This window comes from Nylanderia fulva, unplaced genomic scaffold, assembly GCF_048542155.1.
Source record: "Nylanderia fulva isolate GAGA-0341 unplaced genomic scaffold, ASM4854215v1 Scaffold17, whole genome shotgun sequence".
Taxonomy (NCBI): Eukaryota; Metazoa; Arthropoda; class Insecta; order Hymenoptera; family Formicidae; genus Nylanderia; species Nylanderia fulva.
In genome coordinates, this window is record NW_028189945.1 from 3852019 (window position 1) to 3865750 (window position 13732).

General features: G+C 32.4%; 3 protein-coding genes across 3 annotated transcripts; all 3 read left to right on the top strand.

The window, feature by feature from the left end:
* Pp2C1 (protein phosphatase 2C) lies at positions 1 to 6474 on the top strand. Its single transcript, XM_029312016.2, has 6 exons — positions 1 to 439; positions 1058 to 1408; positions 1487 to 1707; positions 1811 to 1951; positions 2155 to 3590; positions 4297 to 6474. The coding sequence occupies exons 1-6, from the start codon at positions 136 to 138 to the stop codon at positions 4670 to 4672; spliced, it is 2829 nt and encodes a 942-aa protein (XP_029167849.2). The 5' UTR covers positions 1 to 135; the 3' UTR covers positions 4673 to 6474.
* A 1643-nt stretch (positions 6475 to 8117) lies between these two features.
* LOC114938148 (kanadaptin) lies at positions 8118 to 11739 on the top strand. Its single transcript, XM_029311922.2, has 6 exons — positions 8118 to 9664; positions 9862 to 10151; positions 10317 to 10459; positions 10574 to 10734; positions 10835 to 11200; positions 11288 to 11739. The coding sequence occupies exons 1-6, from the start codon at positions 8825 to 8827 to the stop codon at positions 11687 to 11689; spliced, it is 2202 nt and encodes a 733-aa protein (XP_029167755.2). The 5' UTR covers positions 8118 to 8824; the 3' UTR covers positions 11690 to 11739.
* A 554-nt stretch (positions 11740 to 12293) lies between these two features.
* Positions 12294 to 13728, top strand: LOC114938299 (uncharacterized). The gene is made up of 5 exons (XM_085481206.1): positions 12294 to 12453; positions 12593 to 12730; positions 12828 to 12934; positions 13025 to 13154; positions 13277 to 13728. The coding sequence occupies exons 1-5, from the start codon at positions 12417 to 12419 to the stop codon at positions 13357 to 13359; spliced, it is 495 nt and encodes a 164-aa protein (XP_085337332.1). The 5' UTR covers positions 12294 to 12416; the 3' UTR covers positions 13360 to 13728.
* The last annotated feature ends 4 nt before the right edge of the window (positions 13729 to 13732 follow it).

The window sequence follows — 13732 nt, forward strand, 5'->3', positions numbered from 1 at the left end:
GTTTGTTGTACGTGCCAAGTGAGAGAGAGTGCTTAAACAAACGCGTTGTGTTTAGACAGTCGGACGGGTATCTCGGCGACGTACGTCCTCGTCGTCGTCGGTTAACAACACGGATCGTGTCCGAGATCAGTCGCGATGCCGCTGAGTATCGGTGTTAATCTACGGGTGACCGGCCACTGTAATCAGGGCGGTCGCAAATACATGGAGGACATGTTCTGCGTGGCGTTCCAACCGACACCGGACGACAAGGACCTGGAGTACGCGTTCTTCGGGATATTCGATGGCCACGGGGGCGGGGAAGCCGCGACCTTTGCCAAGGAACATCTCATGGACAGTATTGTGAAGCAGAAGAACTTCTGGAGCGATCGGGACGAGGATGTGCTGCGAGCTATCAGGGACGGATACATGAACACACACTACGCGATGTGGCGGGAGCTCGGTAAGGAAAGAGGGAGGGAGAGAAGTTATTTTGCGTCTCGTTCGCGCGCACTACGATCTTTTGAATTTTTTTTTGCCGCGAGCCAACCTGGAACTCGTCGACCGCGAGAGCACTGTTGCAAAAAAAAAAAAAAAATTATCCCCCGCAGCGGCGATTCCGCGATCGAGAATTTTTATCGTCGTCCCGCGTATTTCCCCCACCATATTGCCGCAACTAGGCCTGATTAGGTTAGGGGTTTAGGTTATGTAATCTTCGCGAGCTAACCTGGAAATTCGAGTTCAAGAAGCGGTGGGATAAATGATGCGTTGCCTCATCGCGAATCTGAATCGCGGCGATTCCGCGGCGGTATCGTCGCGCGCGCGCGCGCCGTGTATAATGCTTAATCAGATATGTTAACGTTGCGTTCTCGGCGACCTTGGTCGCTAGGAATCTAGATTTATCTATATATTATAACTAGAGGTCTGTTCTGTTCAGTTGAATTGGTTGCGTTACTTCAGAGTTTATCTCTTTCCTTATAATGCAGAGTAAAAAATATAAACTGGGCTGGTTCAGTTGAAAAGAACAGACTTAATGTTATAGTTGATATATATCTTGACTTGGGCTTTGTTTTTCAAACAGATAAATGGCCGAGAACCGCATCTGGACTACCATCCACAGCTGGCACAACTGCCAGCATTGCATTCATACGGAAAGGCAAGATTTACATAGGTCATGTGGGAGATTCCGCTATTATATTAGGCTATCAAGTGGAGAGTGATCCTCAATGGCGAGCAAAAGCTTTGACAAAAGATCACAAACCAGAGAGTGGACCAGAGATGACACGTATACAGGAGTCGGGAGGAAAAGTGGTTAGTAAATCCGGTGTGCCAAGAGTTGTGTGGAATCGACCTCGTATAGGCCATAAGGGTCCAGTTCGAAGATCTACTCACATGGATGAAATTCCATTTCTTGCGGTAGCCAGATCTTTGGGTAAGTACATTGAATATCTTTAAAAAAAAATGATATTTTGTGCAGATGCAAAGGAATCTAACGAAAAATTTGTTTTAGGTGACTTGTGGAGTTACAATTCTGAATTAAACACTTTCGTCGTCTCTCCCGAACCAGATGTCAAAGTTATTCCAGTTGATGTCAAATCACATCGTTGTCTCATTTTTGGTACGGATGGTTTATGGAATATGTTGTCGCCACAAGCTGCTGTAGCGATTGTTCAAGCTACAGATAGACATAATGAGAAACATTTAATAGCATCACAGCAGACTGGCAATGGTGTAAGTCTTTTATATTATTAATTATATGTACAGTTATTAAAGTATTAACAAATATAAAACAAGTTATATATATATAATTAATGTATATACATTTTTTTGATAGGCTGATTTACAAATGTGGATAAATCCCTCAAAAAGTCTTGTGGATCGTGCATTGGAGAGGTGGTCATCAACTAGGTTACGGGCAGATAATACCAGTGTTGTGACATTAATGTTAGATCCATCAGGGCCATGTCGCAGTGAGGTGAATATACATATACTCTTACATTTTTTAATATTTTTAAAATCTAATCAAATGTAAATTACAATAACACATATAAAGGTTTTACAATGAAATTAAAATTGAAAAATTTTCTTTGTTAAATTTGGAATAAAAGTATTTGCAAAAAGTTATTTATAAAACGTGAAACTGTTATACTTCAGCTAAAGCATTTTTTTCTGTTAAAGGTATTGTTTAATCAAAAGAAGGATCGTGTCATACATCATGGAACACACACGCCATCTACAACGATACCTTCCGAAAATATCGAGAAAGCCAATTCGAAAGTGCATCCATCACCGTGCATACCGACACCGCCGCCAAGCTTTTCCGCGAATCCCGATATCGATGCCAAGCAACCGGACTCGTCAAATGGCAGTGAGGAGATCGTCAATCCGATGTTACAACCGCAAACAGTTTCGTACCCTGAAAAATCAACTTCGCCAGAGACCGATATTTCTACGGAATCACCGGATACTGCGAAGGATATAAGTATCGAGGCTACCGATGTTGGCGAGAGTATCCAGGTTGCCGAAATCTCTTCTAGCCAAATGCCAGAAGAAACCGGAGAATCGGAAGATAAAGTAACGGATGAAACAATTCTCGATAAATTAGAAAATTTTGAAAAGAAGCAAGTAACTGAACAGAACGAAAATGAAAAGACGAAGATTGATAATACACAGACTTTCATCCAGTCTAACTTAAAATCGAACAAGTTTACCGAGCTTAAGGAAGTGGTAAACGAGACAGGAGTATCTCATGTGACGCGACAAAATACATTTTCTGACGTGAAAGAGGAAGCAATCCAACCAGCTCCTCTTTTAAGCAGATTACGCCGGAGTGGCGGTATTGTTCCTGTCAAAAGCAAGAGTTTCGATAGTGGTGAAATGAGAAATGGTGTTTTAAATGGATCGAGGCACAAGCAACAACATTCTTTATTTCCTGCTACGAGGACGGACGTTAGAACAATAAAGCGTCGACACAGTCTGAACTCGCAAGCTCAGAATGCTTTCGTACAGACTCCGGATTCCAAAACTTATGTGAGCGTAAAGTCTCGATACAGTAGAGTATCGAAACCGCCCGTTATGGGAAATGCTGCGTCAGCGGAAGAGACAACGAAGAACACGTCAAAACGGGGAGATACTAACTGTAAACGCAGGCACAGCACGATCACGCAGACATCGGTAGCATCGACTGGAGTTGAAAATGATTGCGCACAGCAGGAACCGTGCGCGAAGAGGAGAACGCGGTCCGAGGATCGACGGCAGAATCCTACAGATGAGAACGATCCGGCCAATCAGACGGAAAATGCGAGCGGTCGGCTAAGTTGGCCCACGTCGGACAGACGACCGGATTCGACATTATCGTTGAACGGTGCTACTACGACGACGCTCTCCTCGTCGTTCCAACGTAGAAGTTTAGCAAAGAAGGCCACACCTGTTAAAACCATTAGGAGGCCATCTATCAACGGTTCGAAATTGCAACAACTGAGAGGTAGTTTTCTGAGAGATTGGGACCAAGGTAGAAGCAATCGAGCAAACAATTGTAACGACAGAAGGACATTAAATAGGACGGTAACGATTGTCAGTCCTTCAGATACGACGATGCCACAGCGATGGTTAAGGTTAGTTAATTTTTTTTATTTAAAAAATTTTCGCATGATACATTTAAATAAAGTTGAGTAGTTTTATAAAACTATATTGCAAATATTGTTAATTTATATTGAAAATTAATAATTGCAATTGAATGAGACTTATATGTATAAGAGTTTTAACAAGGCTCTGTAATATAAATATAAATTTAACGTATAAGACGGGCAACAAGAGCCAAATCGCGGATGACAATGCGTTATCCTAACGAAACTAAATAATTTTTCGTTAAAATTAAATACCGGTGCACAAGGCACCAAATTTTTTACTTGGACACGGCCAAGATTTTAAATATGAAATAATCTCATATTTTGAGATTTAATTTCAATACCCCTTTAACCCCCCTACGGAAAATAAATAAATGAATGCAAGAGAAAAATATAGATCCGAAAATCGCTGAATCGGGAAGGGGGGTTAAAGGGGTATTGAAATTAAATCTCAAAATATGAGATTATTTCATATTTAAAATCTTGGCCGTGTCCAAGTAAAAAATTTGGTGCCTTGTGCACCGGTATTTAATTCTAACGAAAAATGATTTAGTTTCGTTAGGATAACGCATTGTCATCCGCGATTTGGCTCTTGTTGCCCGTCTTATACGTTAGAGACTTATATGGTTCAATTTGTTTAAATGTGTTTGATAAACTTGTACCAAACATTACATTTTTTATTTTATGTATATAGATCAGACACAATGGCGGCAACACCTGTGAAAACGCTACGTTCGCGTAATGTAGACATCGTTGGTAATACGATATCTGCACAATTGGTTCACCAGTATGGAGTAGTGAAGCAAAATCGATTATCCTTACCGAACAAGTTGAAGCAACAGTCTGCAAACGGTGGATCGTTACAATCTAGTAGAGTCAGGTCTTCCTCGTTGTCATCCAATAAACTTAAACAAGCGAATAGTAACAGTGGAAGCGTGAGTACTTGCGCGACCATTAATCCGTCGACTACAAATTCCACTTCTGGTATAGCTAAGAGGGTCAAATCACCATACAATCCCAGTGCTCGATCACTGAGCACGCGATCTCGCATTAAACGTCTTGGAAAGTAAGATTAACGAGAATTATTAGTTTTTCTTTTATGGAAATATTTGAGTATTTTTAGGGTATGATTCACTCTTACCCTTATTTTCTTTACTATTTTGTAAATTGTCTCTTATCATGGGATAATTCTTGCATGTATGTTACATACGTCTCTTTGAAATGTCCTTACTTATTTTTAAAATTGTGTATATTTTTTCTCTTAATTTTTTATGAATGGAGCTTGAGCTTTAAATTAATATTATTTTCTTTTTTACAATACACGCATAGATTAATCATATGTAAAATTATTGTACAATTATTTAAGTACATATTTTAAAATTTATTATGCTTTAGTTTCACAAATTCTCATTTGTTTGTGTCACAATTATTGTTCACTATTATTTTATTGAATTATGATTGATTTGGATACTAATTTGTATTATTATTGAAATTATTTCTGTTCTTTTCTATTCTTTTGCAAGCTTTTTCATGTTAATATTAGTTTTCTCATAAAAAAATTGCTATGCTCCCATTCTATTTATAAAATGTAATTATTTTAATTTTTTTGATTAAAAAAAACATTTAGAATGGATTACAAAACTGAAGTAGTCCACTTTTGAGATCATATCGAAATTTTTGGTGTAGCTTACAAAGACGTGCTTTAGCAATTTCTAAAAGCAAATTACATTTTTATCTTTATTAAATGGATATATTTAATGGATTATATTTATTAAATGTAAATTTTTCAATCTTCTTGCGTTTGAATCAAACATGTGGTACATAGAAAACACAGTTGTAAAACGATACTGTAAGTTAGATATTCTACAAGAAAAATATAGCCTATTCTTTCTTATGCTTTCTGATATTTGGTGAACTTAGTAAATGTCGCTATAGGACGAAAATATGAAAGTATAATATAGATATCTGCATAAAGTAGCTTGACAATAAGAAGATACGGATGCAAATAAAGACATGGGCTTGTATGCATATCCCGTATGCACATCCATTTGAGCATTCTCAATAACTATTGTTTGCAATTGTCACATTAGAGACGAATAAAGCGGCCAGATTAGTGCATAAATATGGAATATGAATGCGGCCCGTAACTGTACACTTGTATTTCTAGAAATAGTTTTTTCTCCCCATTAATTCCTCTTAATGATCATAGTCTTCGATGGCGGCACAGAAAGAATTCCCATGCGTTTAACTCATAAAAGCACCGTATTTAGAGTATCGCTAAGTATTAAACTGTTTTCTAGTATGTAGATTATGCAATCATACACTGATCTGCCTTGGCCTAGTACAGAGTGGTCACTGAAGAATTTAGAAATATGCAATTATAATAATTGTGTATATATATATATATATATATACATAATAATTGGCAATCTTTAATTATTTGTGAGTGTGTTGATATATACAATACTTGCAGATAAAAAATTAACGTAAATCATTAATTCATATGTACATTATTGATGTGAAAAAATTCGGATTAACATGTCGAAATTAATTCTGGACACAATCTTAAATAGAGGCCACTTTGTATGAAGCATCAAACGACTGTGCGATATAAAAATCTAGATTATACTTAGATAGAATATTTAAAGAACAGTTAAAATGATTAAGGGAATTCAAATTTCTTTCTTTACAATTGTATAATTGTATTTTAAATGCATGCAAATACCATCTCACACTAGTGATCTAATGATTAAGTCACCTGAGAGAGAAAGGAGAGAAGTAAGAGAGAGAGAGAGAGAGAATTTATAAAAATATTAATATATTAATATATCAGAATTTTATGTATATATAATAATAGTATACAATTTTCTTACATCAGCCTTTTATTATCATTTTATCTTGCGCAAAATATGCGAAAACAAACAAAGATAATTCAGGATAAATATCCATTTAATTTTTATAATTTACTATAAAAAGATTATTGAGACATAAGAGAGGAAATACGTAATATTTGTTAGAATTTTGCATTTGGCATTTCTTTATATTTAGTTGATAATAAAAAGCCATTATTCGATGTTGATTTATAAACAAATGTATATTATATATTTTCTGTCTTGTCTGAATTATACTTTTACATATATTGAAAGAAACGAATATGTAGAAAATTGGCAAGGATAAATATGAGCAAAATACATTTAAGTTTTGGATATAGAAAGTTTAGGATTTATACATTTTTAATGAAAAGAAAAAAGAGGAAAAAATAACACGGAATAAAATTGAATTAAATCGATAAAGTTTATTTATATATATATATAAACATTATACATATATATTTATCGAGATTGAATCAACTAACTTTATTCTATAACTATCTTATAAATCTAATTCAATTTTTCGTAGATAAGTTTGTGCAGATTATATATATGTATAATTGTTTCCGACTTATATATTTATAAGAAAAAATGTTAGTAAAGAGTGCATAGTTACTGTAAAATAATTATAATCTATATCAAAAATAATGAGAAAGAAAAGGATAACGACACGTGCCTACATATAGTTACCACTCACGAATGTATAAACAAATTTTATTCGTGCACAAAAGAAAATTTGTCTTTAAATGAATTGAAAAACAGAGACGAAATTGAGGTAAAAGATATATATTAGCAAAGCTAATGTGGGGTGAATATCTATTTTAAGAATATTTATTCTTTTTGGTGCATATACATGCCCATATACATAGATTTCATTGTACATATAAATAGAAATAATAGATGTACATATATATATACATTATACGCGAATATATATAATATACAATATACGTGTAGATAAATTTTAGATGATTGCGTTAGAGCAAATATGAGAAAAAATATAATGAGGCGTAACTTCAATATATAGCATTCATCTGTTGACAAATTATATATGCAACAGTATAAGCAAAGATTGAAAATCTACTTTGTGCGCTCGTACATTTATCATTTGTTACATCGTAGAGATAATGATACCAAGTATTTTGTAAGAAAATACGCAAATAAAAAATTTATGGCGCAATTAGAGATGAGAAAGAAATGTTAATGAGAAGTGTTATAATAATTTATCTCAAGTTAAAAGAAAATCGTATAGAGAGCAGATTTTCAGAGGAACTTGAACAAATGTGTGATCACCCGCGCGTGCCACGTGCGTTTATAATATGTATATTTTAATTAAATAAATTAAAATACACATAAATACACACATACCTATATTATTAAACTAATATTATACGGCAATCATAATGTAACGATTTCAGCGACGATGTATTATTTCAATTTACTATATTATTATCTCGATACATATATCTCGATTTTTAAATGAGTTAAATTATTATTTAAATATCTGTTAAATCATGTATATCTATTTTTTTATATTTAAAATTTTGTTTTTTTGAAAAAATAATATTTAAATTTAAAATAAGTTTTTAGGACGAAACTAGAATTATTTTTAAATGTAATCTTTGCTTATATAAAAATTCTTATGATTTTGACTACTTGTATATATACAACAGTAGTCAAATTACCGAGCGTCACGACGTAGTTTATGTCCACTTTGTCAGGGGGCGCACTAGTACACGCGGCCGCTCTCAGGTTTCTCTCTGATAGATATTTATAAATATGTATATGTTATTATTTAAATATTTTCACATACACATATAGAAAGCAAAATTTACGCGATAATTATTAGCGCCGCGTAAAAAAATAAAAGTCCGTGATAATCGATTAAAAATGCTATTGCAGAGATTCTCTCAGTTATTGACAGAGTTATTGTAGATGCCGATACTAAAGAAGATTTCATAATTGGCGATCTAACCTTATTATCTGTGAAATTTTCTCTAAGCAAGAAATAAATAAACAAGACGTTTTTGTAAGAATTTTAATTTACATAGTAAATTGTATTATAACAATTACGTAGTAAATTATGTAATATATTAGCTCAGTGGACGAACATAATTATTTATAAAGGAAAGAAGAAAGGGAAGATAAATCTGATAACACTTTTTAGTAAACATCTAATTTAATCTACTCTATAAGAATAATTAATTGATCATGCAAAGCAACATGACTACAATATCTGAACATAAACACTAAAAGAGTTTTATAAAAGTGAATACGAATTCTGATTGATAATAATACAAAATTGTAGTACCTGATTATTCCTCAGCAGTAAAGTTTGACAAGATTTTAATTATGCAAGCAAATGAACAGGAAAGTGATTCTGTAATTTCTCTTCCCAAGAATACTTCTACAATTGCTGTTAGTGCTGACATAAGTAACAGTGGAATGATATCTGAATCATTAGCAGACACTGAATCAAACGCTGAAAAATTACAAACAGAAAGTATGTCTGAATCTTCCCCAAATGGAACAAGTGACACTTGCAAAGAATCAGGATTTAAAAAACCGCTTTTATTGATTGGCCCAAAGCGGGGTAAGATTGGAAAATTTCGAATAATGAATGATAATATAAATCCTCCTTCTTCTGAATCTGTGCATGATGAAACGACTGAAACTATTTGTTTGCAAGAAGACATTAAAGATAAGCCAATTGACAAGCCAATTTTAAAGAGTTCTGCAGAAGAGAATGTCTTACAAAATGATACAAAAAACATTTCTGTACCATATTTGGAACCAAAGTGGGGTGGAAAACCGACAGAGGAATATAAGTTAGAAGTTCTGAAATCTGGTGTAATTTTAGAGAAGATTGATTTAACTGAGAACAGTTTTTATGTAATAGGCAGATTACCTGCTTGCAATATGTCCCTTGCTCATCCGACTATCTCAAGATATCATGCAATTATTCAATACAGAGCAACAGAAGACGAGAAGAACTCTAAAGGTTTTTATTTGTATGATTTGGAGAGCACACATGGTACATTTTGGAATGGACATCGTATAAAATCAAGAACCTATGTTCGATTACACGATGGTCATATGATTAAATTTGGTTGTAGTCAGAGAAAATATATATTACAAGCTCCACTAGATGATCGAGAAGAGGAATCTGAACTGTCGGTTACTCAATTAAAGGTTTGTAATTTTTATTTAGATGTAATTGTTAATAATAAATTAGTTATAATTTAATACTAATTATTACTTTTATATTATCAGTGAAAGTACAAGTTTCTTATACACATCTGTTCTATTAAACATATATATTTAAACATAACTTTTTTATTAAGCAAGTATATATTTTATTAAACATATTTTTTCTTATCTATCGATAGGAAAAGAGATTGGAAGAATTGCAAGAACGAAAGATTAGACAACAAGAGGAAGAAGAAGCTGAAGAGAGAGCAAAACAAGCAGCAGAAAGTGAGGGTATTGATTGGGGAATGGGAGAAGATGCTGATGAGGAAACAGATCTGACAGAAAATCCTTATGCTTCTATGGCAGATGAGGAATTATATTTAGACGATCCGAAGAAAACATTGAGAGGATGGTTTGAAAGAGAGGGATATGATTTGCAATATCAAGTTGAGGAAAAAGGGATAGGCCAATTTTTATGTTGGATAAAGTAAGTTAGTTATATATATATACATATATATACATGAGTTAAATTACATAAGTTAATATAATTAAATAAGCTTATTTCTTGAACAATGTTGCTCTAAAATTATATTTAAATATATTATACTTTAGCTTTCTTTTGTATATCATATAAAAATAAAATAAATTTCAGTCTGCCTAAAGAATGTTTCGGCGGTCGTCCCATAAAAGCGGAAGCTCTTGTTAAAGGAAAGAAGAAAGAATCCGTTGTTCAATGCGCTTTGGAAGCCTGCAGAATCTTGGATAGACACGGATTATTGAGACAAGCTAATCATGGTAATATATGTATATGTATATATTATAAATAATGCCATTTTTTAATATTATTTTTGTATATGCAAATTTATTTAATGTTTTACATTTAATTATTGATACTAATATTGATTTCAGAGAGTCGAAGAAAAAAAACAAAAAATTGGGAAGAGGAAGATTATTATGATTCAGACGAAGATAACTTTTTGGATCGAACCGGAACAATAGAAAGGAAGCGCGAGCAAAGAATGAAACAAGCTGGAAAATTTGAAGAAAAAATTGAGACTTATAATTCATTGGTAATGCCATTTTATTTTTTTTTGTTTATTGATCTAAAATCTAATATATACATATATTTATATATAAATTTTTTTAAATTAAACATGTATTATATTTCAGACTGAAAAACATGGTGAGATCATGAATAAAATTTCGCATCTGACTAATCGTTTAAAAGAAGCACAAGAAAGCAATGCCAAAACAACAGAATCCAACGAGGACTCTTTGGATGCTTTTATGTCTAATTTAAATACATCTTCTTTGAATAAAACCGATATAATAAAAATGAAGATGGAATTGCAAAACCTGCGTAAAGAAGAATTAAGTTTAGTTAAATTAATAAATCTTACAAAACCGGCCAATTTGCCGCCTCTTGTTAGCCAAGTTCAGGAAGAAAGTAAAAAGGATGATCTGCAACAAAAGTCAAAAATTTCTGTAAAGAAAATCTCCCAACTTGAAAAAAGAAAACAACTTTTTGAAGCAAAGGTAAGTATCTATTTTATTATTTTTTTTTAAATAAAAAATATTTCTTATTATTTTCTTGGATTGTAATCAAAGTATATATTTTTTCAGAACAAAGATGATTTTGCAACAGTACAATTGTCAACTTTAGATAGTAATAATACTACAGATGATGTAGAAGAAGAGGAAGATGAAGAAAACGAAGATAATTTAAAAGAAAAAGAAGAATGTGATACCAAAAAATCTACATCATCCAAGGAAATAAAATTGCAAGATTCCAAGACTGACGACAGACTATGTACTTTGAAAGACGTTGACATTGAAACGAATCAACGAAAAACGAATATTGGAGATGATAAGAAACGAAGAAAAGATAAAAAATCAGAAAAATCAAAAAGTATGAAGAAGCAATATGATCAAGACGTTCACTCGAGCGATTATTCTACATGGTTACCACCGCAAGATCAATCCGGAGATGGCAGAACAAGTCTTAATGAAAAATATGGATATTGAATTCATATAATATGTAAATATTCCCGATTAAATTTATTTGACCTAAATAATAGTATAATAATAATAATATCGTAGTACTTTTAATAAAATCGCAAACTACTTTTTCTAAAAAACAAAAAATTGTTCTCTTCTAATTTTTAATTATTAATATGTTATATACACACATAATGTTTATTACATGATTGCTCTTTTATACAATTAACAAAAATTTAAACTAGAAGAGAATTTTTTGTCCCCTCTTTCCCCCTTTTTTTTTTAAAGAAAAAGTAGTTTGCAATTTTATTGAAAGTATTGCGATATGTAAACAATTTTTTTAAGAAAATTATTTCTACGTTAAATATAATCTATATAGCCATCGTTTTTAAAGATTAAAATTTAATAGTTTATATACTTTATATCTCAAATTTATTCGAAGTATTTAATGTTGCTAATTACTCATTTAAGATAATTTCGCACGTAAAATTCAGACTTTGGAAAACTAGGTGTGTTCGAATCCTATCCATACAGTGAAGTAACGTTTAATTGACCAATCAAGAGCAAAGATTTCTTTGTCTCGATTGGTTCATTGAATGGTGCTCGATTTCTGGTAGGTTTTCGAACGCACCCAGTGATTGTTTGAAAAAGTGGGAGAAGTGAAAGAGGAACTGATTGTATAGCAGATCGTGACATGTAGATTATTGTCAGTTAATGTTTTGAATAATTTTATTATAAATACGTAGAAAGAAATATGGAGTACGTCGACAGTCCAAGCTATTTTCAAATGAGTATGTATCAATAATACACGAAAATTTCGACTAACATTAATTGCTTCACACTCTCTTGTTGACATTTCTGTGACGTTTTTATTTTTTTATTGCGCGTATATATTGCGAAATAATTAAAACATTTTTTTATGTGTTCCAGTTTGGGCTCCAATAGCTTCCGTAGGATGGTATATTATAGGTCTCGCAATTATTTTATGCTACACATTTCCACATATTCAAAAGAGGTATAAGAGCTGGAGACTTAAAAAAAATCAGGATAATGTTGCATTTGGCAAAAGTGAGAGCGATATAATTTATAAAGTAGAAATTTTTACATAATAGGTAACATGTAATTTAGTCAATATAAATTTATCTAACATGTTACATTTGTCTAGAGACTGATGACTTACCACAACTGTCGGCTAATGTAGAACTATCGCGACAGAAGATGCAAGAAATATACAACAAAAATTGTGCCTTGGCACAAATTAAAGAGGAAGAGGTATGTCTTATTAAGGGCTATTTGATATTAAGAGAAATTTTATTGTACTGATATTGTTGAAGTATAGATTTTTGAACATTTTTTACTTAGGAGAAAGAGAAGAAGAGACAGAAGGTTTTAAAATTATTGGAAAATAAAAATGTGGGTACCAAGCTAGGTAATTCAAAGGATGACGATACACCTAGTACAAGTGGAACAAAATCAAATGCATTTAAATCAGGTAACATTTATTTTTTATATCTCATAAATTACATCTTTAGGATAAATGAAACCCGTGTTTGTGATCAAATAACGATTGCACACATGGAATTAAATAATATGATTTTCATACTCCATTTGCAGAGTATAGTCCTTTAATGGGTGACAATTCTCGCGGATATCGGCCTCCAAAACGTTCTTGTTGTAAAAAGGGTGGATGTGGTTAATTGCAGTTTTACAAGTTCTGGGAAAACTGCATCTATTTTTGCAAAACAAAATTAAGATCTTGAACATAAAAAAAACACCGATAATCGACGCGAATTAAATCTATATACTTAAAATGCATTATTATATTCTATGTTTACAAATAATAAATTAAGTTTATTATTTGTTAAAATGTGCAATTCTTATGCAAATATCAATTTATTACTGCATTTTTAAGTAAGTATTCATAAATTAAGAAATAAGATTGACTTTATCAAAGTTAATATAGGATTTATATATTTATACATCGTTCACACATCGATTATTTTAGAGAGTTACTAGATTTCTTTGCTATTATATTGAAGGAGAAGAAATAAACAATACAGCATGGACGAC